The sequence below is a fragment of the Canis lupus genome, chromosome 17, assembly GCF_048164855.1.
Source record: "Canis lupus baileyi chromosome 17, mCanLup2.hap1, whole genome shotgun sequence".
Taxonomy (NCBI): Eukaryota; Metazoa; Chordata; class Mammalia; order Carnivora; family Canidae; genus Canis; species Canis lupus.
The window spans coordinates 52,957,294-52,971,070 of record NC_132854.1 but is presented as its reverse complement, the minus strand read 5'-3'; the positions used below and the strand labels follow the sequence as shown (position 1 = coordinate 52,971,070).

The 13,777-nt window shown below is 34.7% G+C and overlaps 1 protein-coding gene across 5 annotated transcripts in view; it reads right to left on the bottom strand.

The window, feature by feature from the left end:
- AKAP11 (A-kinase anchoring protein 11) overlaps nt 1-13,777 on the bottom strand; it is a 48,804-nt gene that overhangs the window by 23,861 nt on the left and 11,166 nt on the right. For all 5 annotated transcript variants that reach the window (XM_072782939.1, XM_072782941.1, XM_072782938.1 and 2 more), the window contains 5 exons: nt 11,595-11,706; nt 6,464-6,580; nt 3,423-3,470; nt 1,803-1,937; nt 162-429 (listed from right to left, as the gene is read on the bottom strand). In XM_072782939.1, coding sequence (XP_072639040.1) covers nt 162-429; nt 1,803-1,937; nt 3,423-3,470; nt 6,464-6,580; nt 11,595-11,654 — 628 coding nt within the window. In that variant the 5' untranslated portion in view covers nt 11,655-11,706. The remainder of the gene's footprint in view (nt 1-161; nt 430-1,802; nt 1,938-3,422; nt 3,471-6,463; nt 6,581-11,594; nt 11,707-13,777) is intronic.

Sequence of the window (13,777 nt, the reverse complement as noted above, 5' to 3'; positions counted from 1 at the left end):
GGAATCACAAGAAAATTTTTTGCAGAATCAAAAAGAAAGTTAGAATGTTTAAATTGTATCAAATATCAAGATGAATTTCAATTAATAAGTCAGCCCAAAAACTAGTAAAACTGAATGTTAAACTTTTATTTTTTCATGAAAAAGTCTAGTAAAGAACAAACCATCATTATACGGCTTTGAGGCCTCTTCTTCCTCTAAGTGCTCAAAAGCAGTGACAAAGTCATCCTCTATGGAAGACACAGACTGGTTGGTGTCATCATCATCGTCTTCCTTAGCAGTCTCAAGTTGGTGCTTCTGATGCAAATATGTGTCCAGGGTGTATCTTATACCAGTAGCATATTTACTTAGGAGACTAAAGATAAAATCAATTCTGAGTCTTGGTAATGTAGGTGACACTCTCATGACGCAGAGCATTCCAGAATGCTGACTCTTGGAGAAGATGAAAGATGATAAAAAATCATTTTATTTTCAAAATGTATTATACACACAAAGCATATTATCTGCAAGCGAAGCCTAGAAAAAACACAATCTCAGGGAAAAACAGAAATGTGTGTATCCTGAAAGGCTCCCCAATTTTGTATTGTTAACTCTTCCTTCTTTCTCTACAACATTTCTCACTTCTCAATCTTTCTTTCTCCCAATCTTTTTCTCATCGGTACTCAAATTCGACCCATTCTAGATCCTTAAATAATATTACAGAACTTACTATCCATATCTTTGGCAATCACACTTTCCTATATTAGCATACATCGCCAAGAGTTTCCTTGTTCATTAACCTAGCTCACCAACCACGCTGTAAACTGGTAGAGGGCAGGAAGCAAGTTCTATTCTATTTTTACCCCATTTTCCAGTAGCTTCTAGCATGATACCACCTGCCCTCCTATTGTAAAAGAATCTTCCCCTCCTTTTACCTAAATTTCCCTAGTATTATAATACAATTTTATAATAACGTTTACAGCTGGTTAAAAATATGAATCATCAGATTTTTTCCCCATACACATTATCTTAAAAAATGCAAATATTGACAAATGACTTAGTCAAGAGCTGGAAATTAAATATAATAGCTAATCACCTCTTGTAATCCTAGTAAATAAAGTAAATATAAATGAAGAACATAATTAAAGAAATGAGGCAACCAGTTCTACTTTTATCTGTACACCTCATAATGAACATAGTAGACTTTTATACTTGGAATAAGTAATCCAAACTTTAAACCTACTAATTCACTTTTTAGAAGGTAAAACATGCAAAGCATTTTTCTTTGATGCATTATCAACAAGGTAATACTAAAAGAACTAAACGCTATTATAATACTAACTACCTGTCTGAAATGGTAACATTTTTATTTATAAATAAAAAAACATATCTTCAGATATCAACTTTATACTAAATTCTTTTAACAGAAAATGAGTTAAAGTAATTTCTCCAAAACACTGAACACAATATATAAATTTGGAATTGGCCATAAAGGGGAGGAAAGTTCCTGTAGTATTTATAAAAAGACAGAAATCCAAGAAATCGAGAAATAAATTTTCAGAAAAAAAACGAATATGTACTTACGTATCATTTGGGGAACTTCGCACATGAAAAATCTAATTTAAAGCTATGGCCAAAATTATCCTATCTTTCAGTGATTTCAAAGCCTCCTGAGTTATGTTACTGACTAATCATATTTCCTTGAGATACCAGGAAAAAAAAAAAAAGAAATTTCATCCAAGCATTTAAAAGTTTAATACTCTTCATCAAATGTCTTTATAAAATTTGCCCTGAAAAACACATTAGAAAGGATATATAAAAATTACCTGATTTAGAGGACCACTGTTTGTATCTGATGATTTACTTATATCCTTCATACAAATGATTTCATTTTCATTTAGACTGCAGAAGTGCAATGAATTCAGAAGATCTGGAAGTTCCACAGAAACTGCAGCTAAATCCTAATTTAAAACAGTAATACAATAAATAACACTTTTGTTAAGATTCCTATAATGTGGGCTTTATCCAAAAACTGCAAGGTCTACTGGTTAATACATTTTCCAGTTCAAAAGAGTTAACATATGTAGTTTATCTTACACAATTTTTTAAACTCAAAAATAAACTGTACTAAAATATTTTTTAAAAAAATTAAAAATATATATACAAAAAATTAAAAAATATATTTTAATACCTATTTCTATAGCCTTTTAAATATTGACATCAAGTGCAAAAGCATTTTTACAGAGTACCTCATGCATCCATGACAATTAGGTTTTTAATACTTTTTAGCTACAAATGTCAACCTGCAATCTTCAGGTTAACCATGGGTTATTTCCTACATATAAGGATTCTTACCAATGGCCGGTGTTTCTTAGAGCTTAAGTTTTATGTTTGTTAAATACCAATCTATTTTTCTGGTATTGTAAAATACCAATCTATCTTTCTAGACTCCGAATAAAAATTTTATGAAGATATTAAGGAAAGGAAAAGAGATTTCCTTTTTTTTATCATTTGCCCTTTTTATGTAAATTCTTTACCCAGGGAAAGAGTTATGAATGTCTTTGACCCCTCGTAGAATACATTCCTTTATAAACATGACTTTACCAGTAACTCTTAAAGAGGAAGTAGAAAAAGAGAAAAATACTTTGGAACACTTCTCTTTTCAGCCTTACGTTCTCAGGAGTATGTCTTCTGTTGTGCTTTCTGTCTAAATAGTTTCCTTCAGGCAAGGGCATAAGGGAGACACACAGCAGACTATTCATTGATAGGCATTATTCATAAAAAAGTGAACAGTATTACTTCGTCCACTGGGAGACGCTTTACCACAAAAGTAAACCCATGGCAATCACAAATATTAAGCAGCAGCACAAGGTGTAAAAACAAAACAAAACAAAGTATGCCTATCACATCTATACAAGTTTCAACCAATACATAGCTGTGAAGCTTTCCTTTGCTGATTATAATCTCAACTACCAGCCTCTCTGTAAACACCTGCATAGATCAGGCTAAAATTTTTGCACTGGTTAATCATTACTTTTTACAAATTTCACCTTTTAAATTTTATTCTAGCTCAATTAAAAACATAATAATCTGATAAAGTCAGATTAGAAAGACTATTCAAATTAAAAAACAAGTTTCACTTTCTACGTTATGCTGCACAGAATGGAGGAAAAGTTAGCCTGCGGTTTGCAACTTTCTCAGATAAATTACTTTTGTGGTCTCCTAACTTTACTTTCTGTAACAAGAATACTCTGAAAATGCTAAAAGTGAAAATGCCCAAAGCGCACTCAAAAGGTGATCTCAAAATGTCTTTTAGCTTTAAATAGGAATGATAACAGATGAATTTAAGTAAATTTTGGGCTCTTAAATAAGGCAAATTTCATGGCCTCAAAATTTGTCCCAAATAATCTCTCATGGTCTTTTCCAGTTCAATAAATTGACTATACCTGTATATGAGCAGCATCTGTTTCTTCATTAAAACCTAGAAATGTAACCTGAATAAAAAAGGAATAAAGCTCCATTAACTTGAGTTAAGTCTTACTGCAATTAGATTGACAGAGCTGAGATATAAAAAAAACACACAAAAAAAACATTAAAATGCTCAGTTATATACAAATGTTGAAGCATACCTGAAACCGCTATGTTCCATGTCAATTATACCTCACTTAAAAATTTTTTAAAAACCACTATGTTCCATGTCAATTATACCTCACTTAAAAATTTTTAAAATCCTGTCTTTGACAAAATGATAAGTTTTTTCAAAGATCATCACAAAGCTTTTTCACCAAAGACACGGTTCCATAATGTAGTTCTTCAACCTTCCCCACATCCACTGCATTACCAAGTTCCATCAATTCTACTCCACAAATGTATCTCCCATACATGTTCCTCTCTCCACTTCCCCTGCCACCCTTCTCATCTGCACTACTACAGTCCTGTCCCACCTGGTCTTGATAATAATCATGTCACTCCCTTGGCAAACCTTTCCATGCTTCCCACTGCCAAGTCCTAACTGAGGCCCCCAGGCTCTGGGTTAGCTAGTGCTTTCAACCTTCCCACACTTTCATTCATATACATGGGCCCCCTTTCTGGGTCTAGAGCATGCCCAGCATGTTCTTGCCTAAGAGCTATGCAATAACACCCCCTCAACCTGGATCTCTATTGGTTGGATGTTTCCATACCTTGCTCCTCCTTACTCTTCAAGATCCAACTTAAATGTTAACCCCTAAGAAAGGCCTTCCCTGGGGAGGTCCCCAAAACTCCTTATTGACTCCCTGTGATACTATTACTTATTCCTTCAAAATGCTTACATAGTGATTTCTCTGCAGAAGTTTATATAAATTAAATTTCTAAAGAATATCTAATGCCAGGGCGTCCGAGTGGCTCAGTTGGTGGGGCGTCTGCCTTTGACTCAGGTCATGATCCTGGAGTCCCAGGAATGAGCCCTGCATCAGGCTCCCTGTTCAGTGGAGAGTCTGCTTCTCCCTCTCCCCTGGCTCATGCTCTCTTTCTCCCTCAAATAAAGTCTTTAAAAAGATATATTTAACGGCATGAGAAAAGGTCACATTACTAAGTAAAAAGGACAAGTTACAGAAAAAATGATACAAGGTATGCACCCAATTCCAACCTTATTTATTTTTAAAAACATACATGTGAAAAACAGTACTGGAAGGGAATACACCAAAATGTAAGTAGTGTTTAATTCTAGATGGAATTATAAGTGATCTTATTTTTTTTTCTTTGTTCACCATGGTTTTTTTCCAATTCATAAGATTAATGATAGGCATTTTCTTTTTTATGCTTGTAGTATTTAATTTTCTATAAGCATCATGTACTACTTTTATAATCCCAAAAAAGTATTTTTAAAAAATTTACATTCCCTTTATGTCTTTGATATCATAGAAAAGAAAAATTCCATTTGAAGTCAGCATGGTAAACTGTCAACTAAGCAAGTACTGTGACTAAAAATATAAATACTTTAATGACAGCAATATGGACAATCAATTCTCAAGAATTAAGGGAAAGCAGCATAGTTATGACATAAAGCGACACTCAGTCTCTTTCTGATGACTCACAAACAAGTCAGAATATTGTATTACCCCAGGATCGTTATCCTGATTAATTATGGTTATCACTTCCTAAAAGTGCTACAGCCAATTTCCAGGTTTCTAGGTAAACTGTGAGGCTCTAGGAGCCAGGCTCCCCATCTGCAAAACTTAAGCCGTACAACTCCACTTCCACAGTCGTGAGGGTTAATCAGAAAACATGGAGGAAAGTGCCTTGCACATCACAGACATGCAATAACAAAGACACACAAAAATGAACTTCCTTCCTTTCTTGGAAAAAATACTTTGAGATACGCACACCCTCAAATGAGACAGAATTCCTTCTATTCTTTCAAGTTTCCTTTTACTGAATACAAAAGAGAAAATAAGCTGACATGGGTTTTGAAGATGCCAGCAGTCTTATACTTCCCATTGATTGAGGAATGCCTCACCAAGGAATGTGGGCTCAGAAAGGCTCTACGTAAGCAGCTGGAGAGACACAAGCTGGAAAACTGTGTGAGGGCAGAAGGACACAGGAGACTTGCCACACTTGGCAACAACTGAGGACATTAAGAGAAGCTCAGCTTGACTAAAGTAAAGCAGAAGGGATAACAGAGAAGATAAAGTCAAGAGCCCTGGAAATTAGCTGACACAGAAGGAAAAGGCTCAAGTCAGAGAACACAAGAGGCCTAAAAGGTATGCTCACCACCATCCTACGGAACTACTTCAAATATAGTTTCTCAAGGATGTTAAAGAAAATCCTTCCCCAAAATAAGAACAATCAAGACTTTTATATTAGATCCTTGGTTTCAAAACAAATTTTCTTTTTTAACTAATATACTTACCACTTCTGAACTTGAACAACCTAATACCTTACTTCTCTTATTTCAAGACATGAATGTGTTGCTAGACTGTTTATACTGCAGGAAAAAATTTACTTCTTTTCATAGTAGTTAAGTCCAAACAAAGACTGGAAACATTGATGTAGCAAAAGCAGGTGAGCAAATAGTATATCTTGAGTAATAAATACATGAATTTCAAAACAAATTTATCACTACTGTTTCATTTTGTATCAAAGTACTGAACTTAAATAATCAAGGAAGCTAACAATAACCAAAAAATAAATATGAGAATAGTATATATTTCATGTTCCAGAGCAGAAAATTTTAGCATTGAAGTATGAATTACTGCATATAGCAGGAATCAACTAATACTGTGCTGTATGTCCAGTGAGTGTTTAACAATGCCAATGCACAGAATTAAATATGCTCATTATAACACACTATGATAATTATGTCAGCTGATATTTAAAACAGATACTTCTCACACATGAATTAATATGTAGAGATTTTAGGCAACTTAAAAATAGATGATGCAGCTTTACAAGGAAGCGTGAAAATACATTGTGTTTAAGAAAAGATACATAAAGTATTAGGTCAAACCTCAGTCAAATTGGCATGTTCATCCTGCTTTAAACAATCCTCTGCTGATATAGTGCATAGTTCCTTCTCACTCTGTAATAAAGACTTGACAGACTGGAACACATCTTCACTGAAGCTCTGAAAATAAAAGATATTCTTAACTTATTTAATTCTGAGACAGGGTAAAAGATCCTGCAGATATTCTATTTTTAAATGTAGGGTCACTAACTCTCCAATTAATATTCATTTGGCACCTGTGGATACATACGGACCTCAACTGAGCTGAGAGGACAAACCAACAAAAGGCTTAATCAAGTAGAGTCCCACGTACTCAAAACACATACCATTGCCCAGCCATTTGATCTCCTGGAAGCTCATAAGGCCCCCATTCTGGGTTCACTCACTTGCACCCCACACTAAAACCCAACAGAGCGCATACCTGATTCCCAAGTCACTGGCAGAACAGAAGCGACAATTACATAGGGAGTAAGGTAATGTGGATGCTATAAAAAGGCATGCTAACAAAAGTGATTACTCTCATAATGAAGCTGGAGATGGAAAAAAAGATAATAACTTGAGCTAAGGCTTTCAGGGGTCCTAAAGCATCCATGATAAAATGAGGGAGGGGGAGAGGTCACAAACACAAAGGAACAGAGGGAGGAAAAAATTACATAAAGAAAACAATAGGTATTATAGTCAGAGAGAGAAAGAACATTAATTTCATTCTACCTTATTCTCCTTCTGCTGATTTACTGATCTGCTCTTCTATTAGAAATGTCCTTACTCCCTAATCTTTCCCTGTAGAAATCCTACCCAGCCCAAGACCTGTGAAGATTTTCCCACCCCTTCATCAAAATAAATGTATTATCTGCACACTGAGAGCATTTAATCCATATCACAACATATTATCATGAGTGTTTTCATTTTTAATGGTAGGAAATAAACCAAATTATTGAGGTCAGAGACTCTGTTTTACTCAATTTGTTTCCTCAGATTTCAGTACCTCACATACTATATGAACTCAATAAATGTTTGCTAATTTTAATAAATAAGAAATTAGTGGAAATCTTTGGTTTAAAAGACAAGATCCATATGAAACCAAAGCAATAAAGAAAAAAAATCTAATATCAAATATGAATATGAATTACCAATATTAACTCATGATTTTTTAAGCATATGTACTGCATTTTTCTACTAAACCATCACAGAAGCAATGACCCTCAGTAGTAATGAGCACACCCAGGACAAAGACATTGGTTTTTAAATATCATTTGCCAATAAAAAGAACTAGAGCTCTTGGGAAAATGGCTGGTTCCAGGCTAGAGGCAGAGAAAGTATGACATGCAGGGGGGGACATCTTAATTGTGACAGGAACCAAGTACATGCTCAGGGACTAAACAAGCTGTTTCAAAAGAACACAGAAGCAACAGGTGAATGGGATTAAGAGTACATTTACTATGATGAGCACTGAGTAATGTAAAGAATTGTTGAATCACTATACTGTATGGCTGAAACTAATATAACACTGTTAATTATACTGGAATTAAAATTTAAGAAAAGGAAAAGGAAAGGAAAAGGAAAAGGAAAAGGAAAAGGAAAAGGAAAAGGAAAGGCAACCTGAAGGATTTCCACTAGTCAAATTTAGGAATCTTACAACGGGATTTTTTTTTTAAATCTCTGAATCCATTAAAAGAGACAGATAAAACAATAGGGGATGGGGGAAAAACACATAATTTACCTAAGAATGCTAGATGACAAATATGGACAGAATGACAAAATTTTTAAATGCTATTTGTAAATCCCAATGTAATTACTGATCTAGGGAAAGATTATCAATGTATCCTATCACAGGGTTAAAAGCTACTCACACTCTCAGCATCACCCTACAGATTACTTGTTAATTGTACCAGTTATAAAGGATACATATCTTTATATTGGAAATATCTGGTGATACTGGGGGGAAACCAAAGAGACACAACACCCAAATAAAGTGCAAATCTTGACTGGAACCTAGATGAAGAGCAAAGTATAAAGTAAGATATTTGAGACAATTAGGGAAATTTGTATATGGACCGCATGCTAGATGAGGTCATTGAATTAATTTTTTCAGGGGTAGTAATGATGCTGATATTCTTAAGAAATGTCTGCAGCCTACTCTCACATGGTTTCAAAAGGGAAGCGTGGAGAGGGATGTGTGCACATGTGTGCACATGCACATGTGTGTTCTATACACAGATAGAATGGGTACTGCAAAATGTTAATAGAGGGTGAACTTAAGTGAAGGGTATGTACAGTGTTCATTGTACTGGTTTCCTTCCTCAACTTTTCTGTGGGCTTAAAAATATTCTGAATTTTAAATGATTCTGTTTTCATTAGTGATGGAAGTTTTTAAGCTAGGATACAAACAACTCAAAAAAAAAAAGAAAAAAGAAAAAAAAACATGAAATCTGAACCTAAACTACTGATGTAAACTCATGACACTGAAGGAGATATGGATACCAATCCTAGTACCCAGAGTACTTGGTTTCTAAAAACTAGAAAGGGTTCTTTGGAGAAATAGCCAATTCCAAGTCTGAGGAAAGGAAAGTAGAAGGTGAAACTGGGTTAATCTGTTATCCCAGGAAATAGGGAAACAATCAAAGAATTAAGAGCCTAACACAACAGGACATAGGCCCCAGCTTAGAGGGGACCATGTCTGAGTCCCCTTGAGCAAATTAAATGAATAAATGACCATAAATAAATAAAAGATTGTAAAATACAGAATTTTTAAAATCCATGAATCCAGAGCAATACAAATTGAATGAATGAATGGAAATAAGCTCATTTGCCTATTCCACTAAATCACTAACCTGAAAACTGGTAATTCAAGGGCATTTACCCTATCTTTATAGGAGATACTATAGTTCATTTAAGATTAATGGGGGAAAGCTTTTCTTTAAGAATTCTAGGTAATAAATATAAAAGGAATGATAACATTAGGAAAATCATCATTTTGTAGGTTCTAAGAAATAAAAGATTCAGGAAACAGTCATTAGGAATACCAAAAATATTAGATAAAAAGTTGTTGGGGAAAAAACAAGATATATGCACACTGCCAAGTATCATAGATAACTAGAAAATGGAAAATACACTTTTAAAATGGAGTGCAGGCAACATTACTACTTTCATCAACTGATCAATTTTTACATCACTGATCACAGGGAAACCTGAAATTCTGTCCTCACATCACCTACAACTATTCTTGCCAAAAATGTTTAACCCAAATCTAATCAAGCTTTGACATCTAACTTCTAGAGTCTATGAAACACAGAAGAGAGAGGAATAATTTAAATACCACAGATCTAGTATGCAGGACATCACACAAGATACTAGCCTGATCTGCTCAGGTCATCAGTCTTGAGGGACACCTGGGTGACTCAGTGGTTGAGCATTTGCCTTTGGCTTGGGTTGTGATCCTTGGGTCCTGGGATCAAGTCCCACATCAAGCTCTCCACAGGGAGCCTGCTTCTCCCTCTCCTTGTGTCTCTGCCTCTCTCTCACTCGTTCTCTCTCTCTCTCTCATAAATAAATAAATAAAATATTTTTTTTAAAAAAAGTCATTCTTGAATTTTAATAAATAAATAAAAGAGGAGAAACTCTCAGACCAAAAATAACAAAAATAAGTCATAAGCATCAAGTGCAACTCAAGGCCTAGGAGCCTAGACTAAATCCAAAATGGGAGTGTGGCTGGGGGTGGGGAAGACTGCAAAAAGACATTTTAAGAGTAATAAAGGAAGTCTGAGTACATCTGGGTATCAGACATTAGGGAATTGTACTTAATTTTCTTGAATGTGATATAATTTCATTATTGTCATGTGGTAACTGTATTATTGTTATATGGGGAGGATACGATAATCCCTGGGAGAAGCATGCTCAAGTATTCAAGGAGTGAAGAGATATTAAGACTGTAACTTTCAAGTACTTCTGCCAGAAAGTAAACATGTGTGCGTGCACACATGCACACACAGAGCAAATAAAATACAGTTGATCTTTGAACACCACAGATTAGAACTGCATGGGTGCACTTCCATGTGGATTTTTTTTTTCAATAAACAGTTCACTTCTGTAAATGTATTTTCTCTTCCTTATGATTTTAATAACATTACCTTTTGTCTAGAATTTATTGTTAAGAATACAGAATATAAGACATATACGAAATATGTGTCAGTTGGCTGTTTAAGTTATGGATAAGACTTCCAATCAACTGTAGGCTCTTAGAGGTAAAGTTCTGGGGGAGCCAAAACTTGTACATGGATCTTTGACTGCATAGGGGTTTGGCATTCGTAACCCCTATGTTGTTCAAAGGTCGACTGTATTAACAACTGTCAAGTATAGGTGGTCGGCCTGCAAGTTTAGGTGTGCTAAGGTTTTAGCTCTTCCGTATGCTTGAAATTTTTCACAATAAAATGTTAGGAAAAAAGAGATCAAAAAATGGAACGATAACCAAATTGTCTTAAGAGGAAGAGAGAGCGTTCCTCCTCAGACTAGAAAAAAAATCAGGCAATCGTATTTAATTTGCTCACTACTGATTATCCAATACCTAATACAGGACCTAGCATACAATAAATACTCCAATTTAGGACACCGGGGTGGTTCAGTGGTTGAGCGTCTGCCTTCTGGTCAGGTCGTGATCCAGGCATCCCGTGTTCAAGTCCCACATCGGGCTCCCCATGGGGAGCCTGCTTCTCCCTCTGCCTGTGTCTCTACCTCTCTCTCTGTGTCTCTCATGAATAAATAAAAATTTTAAAATAAATAAATATTCAAATTTATAGTTACTGAATTGAGTAAATGGTAATATTTTGGGGCAAAGGTACTTAAGAAAATTTATACCTGATGCTTACATTGCAAAAGATGGAAGACCTTGAGAACACAGAAGGCAGAAAACTATCTGTTGAGAAGAAATGGGGAGGCATTGTGATCTTTGGGAAATAAGGCTGATTGACTTCCTATCTCTATATTCATATATGCCAATCTTTGCAAGATTTGAATATTACTAATTACAACACAGATTTATTTAAAACAATACCATATAGCTGCTTAACAAGATTTTTAAAAATGGTCAACATTTTTATTTAAAACTATCATTTAAAGGAATCTAATACAGTGAACTTACTTTTCTGACAGATGCTCGAGTCTTCATGTGACTGTTTCTCAAAGTCTGGAAGGTCGCCATAACTATATTGCTGTTGTATGTGTAATCAATGAAGAATTAATCCATTTAACACCTAAAGAAAATATATTAAAGAAAAACAACTAATTTACTAATTTTAGTGATTCAGGCAAGCATTTTCTCCTAAAATAACTTCTTTAAATTCAGTCACTTAAAAAAAATAAAAACATAAACATCTGATATATAAAAAATTATGATAAAGCAGTCTGCCCTTATCTATTCAATCTCACTGCCTTTGTGTTTTGGTTTTTAGCAAATAAGAAAATATTTGAAAGTCTTAATAAGGAAAGTTTGGAAAACCTTTTAAAAATCTGAAATAGCGAAATATCACAAAAGAATCCCGGCCTTCTTGCCTCCCAAAAGTCAGTCTAACCCTATAGCCACTGTGGATATGTAAATGCTCTACTCCGTATTTCTTGGGCAGAAATATTTGATAATATACAAATGAGAATATGAAATAAAATCAAACAAAATACATATCAAATAAAATCCCATAAACAAACTCCTTACTTAGGAATCTTAACAGTATGCCAATGAGTTCAAAAAACATCCAAGTTAAATGATTAAGAGTACCTACCACATGCACATGTACACACGTGTGCACGCATGCCTGCACACACATCTTGGAAGAAACTCTAAAACTAAGGACTTAAACTTTTTATCAACGTTTTAAGAAAGTACCTTTGAAAGCTTAAATCAACTTGGGCATTAAGTGCTCAATATTCACATCGAATCACAGTACCTTGGTCCATCTAAAATTTACTTGTGCTCGATGCTATGGATAGAGGGGAGAACAAAGTAATATAGCTCTCCTGGGTTCAGAGACTTGGAAGGGAAGTATTTTATTATAGTAAAGAATGAAAGAAGGAACTGAATTCTAAATCATAAATAATTTAAAAATTTGAATGAATAAAATTTAAGAAATGATTAGTTTCAAACTGGCTTTACCAAGAATTAACCCCATTGAGGTTTTAAGACATCTGATTAATATAAATTTATACTATAAGAGATATACATGCAAAACCAAATATCAACCTAGTTTCCATCAGAATGGCAAAGAAATTAAATGCTGGTGGAGTTCTAATTTCATATGCTTTCGCTGTGAGAGAAAACCAAAATGTGTATGCATGTGCGCACACACCTGCACCTCCCTCTAGAGATTTCTAGATTCTAATTTTTAAGAAACAATTATGATGATATTCTCTTCTTAACTAGAATTAATCCTAATGGTTTCCTTAACAATAGAATTTGATTAATGACTAGAATTGAAGCAGGATTGTGAGAAAGGCAAGGGAGGTCCCAAAAGCACAAGATAAAGAACAATATACCAGGACTCAGAGTACCATTTATGTCCCTATTCTACCTCTCATTAGCTTTTTTTCCTCTATGCAAATTGCAATATCTCTGGATGTGCTTCCTTAGTGTACATATTAATTTATTTTTGGAGAAGTTTACCGTAAGAATCAAATGGAAAATAATGTATAAGACGTACTTTGGAAACTATAAATCATAGGTAAAAGAAAAACTAAAATATTTACTTATGGACCAAAATGATCAAGAGGGCCTAATTCTCAAAACAAGGTATAAATATAAAAGCCTCTATGGCCAAAGCAAGACAATAATCCTTTTATTTTGCCCAGGCCAACTCACTCTCCTTTTTCCCCCACAGAGCTCCCTTCAACTGCCAGAAACCAACCCTCAGTAGCAAAGGGATTTGCCTTAAACGCCACATAAAGCATATAAAATAGGAAGGCCTACACAAGGGTTCTAGAAAAACAAAATTCTCGAACTTGGCACCTGAGTCAAGTAGCACCTTTCTAGTGGGCAACTGTGTAATACACATCAAAACTCTGAAAATATTCCTATGCTATATATAAAACAATAATCCTCTTCTGGGAAGTTATCATCAAAGAAAGCAATGATCCTGAAGCATCGAGGGTCCAAATGAGGGCTTACCATGCCCCCAAGCGCTTTGCTAAGAGATTCAGGTGAACATCTCATTTAATCCTTAGGACTGATAGAACAGATAGAACAGTACTCCAGGTTTACCATGAGACAAACAGGCCAGGGGAAGTTAAGCGACTCATGCAGGCCCACACAGTAAGCAGCAGAGCTGAGGTTCAAAT